Raw genomic sequence first — 2,742 nt, 5'->3', positions numbered from 1 at the left:
GATGCGTCTCGACGAGGGTTGACCGCTATTATATAATATAATATCCGCGTTACGGAAGTAATTCATCTTCTGTAAATTATTTAAAAAAAAAAAAAGAAGAAGATATAATATTCCGTGTCAGATTGCTTTTAAATATTTTTGTTATAATAAAAGCATATCAACGCGTGTATCGTTTATTAAACTTTGAATCATCCGTAAATATCGATGTATAATGTCGATATATTCAATTTATTACTCGCAATAAGTTATTTTCATTTCATTTCAATCTTTAGAAAACCTTTTCGCGATAATTTTGACGATTTTTATTATAAGTGAAATTAATCCACTTTTGATAATATATTATCGATAGGATAATGTTTACTTAACTTACTTATGATAATGACTCGGAAGTCATGTTTCTTCGAATTGTGTTACCTTTGAAATAACGGAGCGAAATACATCTTGAAAGATTGATACAACGAGGCGCGCGAGGGACTCGTTCGTATTGGCGAAAGGGTCATTATAATTGGGAGAACAAAGGCGTTCGTCAAGAAACGAAATCCTGTTAGATTATCCCGAAGTCCAGTTCTGTACGGTAGGAAATGTCGGCATTACCTTGTTGACCGAAAACCCGAAACTTAGGGTCAGTCTGGCGAGTCGGCCATTCCGCCTCATCCCGATGGACTTACGAGATTAAGCGGTTCGCGCGCGCGAGTTTGATCGAGTCTTCTAAGTCCTTTCATTACGAAGCTGCTGGGGAGCGTAGGATTATTATTACGGTAAGAAGTAGTCCGCGTCTTGTTTGTTAAACGAGGGGAGAAAAGAAAGCGCAAAAGGGGTCGGCACAGCCGATGTGTGTACCGCCGATGTGAGTCACGTATCGCTGATCAATCGAGGATACCTTCCCCGAGGATAAGTATATGCCGATCTGTCCTAAGTGTTCGGCATTTACGTTATCGATACTCGTTCCGAAATTCAGAAAATTTCAAATCTCTGATTTATTATGGGCAGAAGAAACAATAGATTGGTGCGGAAGATTTGTCGCTTTCCATTGTCGCTCTCACGTCGAATAAAATTTAAAAAACTGGAATTCCTTAAGGAGATTCTCGCGATGAAATATAAGACAAGTCTGTGTACATGTATACAAATATACATGTAATACAAAAGTTAATATAAATAATATCTAGAAAAAAATTTCATTGACTTTTACCGTACTATAATATTTTGAAGATATTTAATTTTTAATTTATAGAGAGAATTTTACATTACATGTGGAAGGTATAATCTTATTCTGTAGTTACTCTCTTTTAAATTGAGACACTTGCGTATAAGGCAGCAAAAATCGTTATAATTATATAAAGTAAACATTTCAGTTTATTCTCGTAAAGTTTCCTTTAAACTGACTGTACAATTTACAAAGAGTTTATATTCTTCAATGAAAAAAGCTTGAATATATACGATGCGTATATATATGTATATATATATATTATATATCAAATGAGCATCTTACAACTTTTATTTTGTCATTTTGAAAATATTTACTAACATACAAAATTAACAATAATTGTGTGTAAGATATTAGTAATCTTTTTATTCTGTTATTTTAATTCGTTTTACATATTATCATAAATAAACTGTCTATTGACTAGGAACCTCCTGAAAAGAGAAAACTTTCTTTTCAGTTAAAAAAACGAATATACGAAGTCTGTTTTGTTTCAATTCTACTTTCGAAATTTCGAACTTTACTCGACAAACATGACAACGTTGGCATTAATCTAATAAAACTGAGCATTGCAGTGAGTTAGAAATTTCAAGATTGTCGTGAGTAATTAACAATATAAACAATGATAGAATTTATACATTATTACTTTAGGTTTCTATTTCAATGATGTCGTTTATATCTTGGTATATTATCCTATACAGGTGCTAATCGAGTCAGATCGTCGACATCCGCAGCGATAGACCACTTCGAAATTCATCAAGGTACCCACATATTACAGGTAAGTCTGCATTGTAGATGTAAACCGTAGGAACTCCGCCAAATTGCAGTATCTTTGACTCGAATACTTTTTCCAAATTGCTATGACGCGTCGCGTCACAAGCTCTCTATTCTCCAATCGAAATTGCACGAATCTGTCGAGCGAATTTCAATATATTCGAAATGTAAGCCATAATACGAAATAAAAATCATTCGGCAAAAATTATCAATATTTGGCCTGTCCTTTTCTCAAGAGAGAGTATCCGTATAAATGTTTGAAAAGCATCTTCCGTTTATCGTCTGGGAATATTCGATCCGGAGTTCCTCACAAGTATCTCTTTGTACTTTTTGTCGTCAGTCCCTGGACGGCTTCGCGATGGCTGTCGCAGCTGATGGCAGATTCCTGTACATATCCGAGACCGTTTCGATATATCTCGGCCTTTCACAGGTAAGTAAGCGCGGTTTATCGCCATGGCGCCGATGAAGTCGGAAACGACTGGCTCGCGGATCAGGGGGTGCATAGGGGAAAAGTGATAACGATAACGAGAAAGCGAAAGCAAGTAAAAAGCAACGTGGGTGCGCCAAACGCGAATGCAACGTGTACCGTCAACCGGAAGGCCAGAGATAGTAGAAAGATATAAAGACATGGCACAGGGGGTGGAGGAGGGGGAGGAGGAGGAGGAGGAGAAAGAGAAGAAGAGAGAAAAGTTGACGGAAGAGAAGGAGGTTGAAATGTTGAAGTTGTAGCGATGGTATAATACCGGCGGCGGCGGTGGCGGCGGCGG

The 2,742-nt window shown here is 37.0% G+C and overlaps 1 protein-coding gene across 1 annotated transcript in view; it reads left to right on the top strand.

The window, feature by feature from the left end:
* Nucleotides 1-2,742, top strand: part of LOC108757193 (protein trachealess-like) — a 53,017-nt gene that overhangs the window by 43,905 nt on the left and 6,370 nt on the right. Inside the window, exons 3-4 of the mRNA XM_018501606.1 lie at nt 1,903-1,979; nt 2,316-2,405. Coding sequence (XP_018357108.1) covers nt 1,903-1,979; nt 2,316-2,405 — 167 coding nt within the window. The remainder of the gene's footprint in view (nt 1-1,902; nt 1,980-2,315; nt 2,406-2,742) is intronic.

This window comes from Trachymyrmex septentrionalis, unplaced genomic scaffold (assembly GCF_001594115.1).
Source record: "Trachymyrmex septentrionalis isolate Tsep2-gDNA-1 unplaced genomic scaffold, Tsep1.0 scaffold134, whole genome shotgun sequence".
NCBI classification, from domain to species: Eukaryota; Metazoa; Arthropoda; class Insecta; order Hymenoptera; family Formicidae; genus Trachymyrmex; species Trachymyrmex septentrionalis.
Note: the sequence above shows the minus strand (reverse complement) of the source record. Positions and strands in the feature narration are given on the sequence as shown.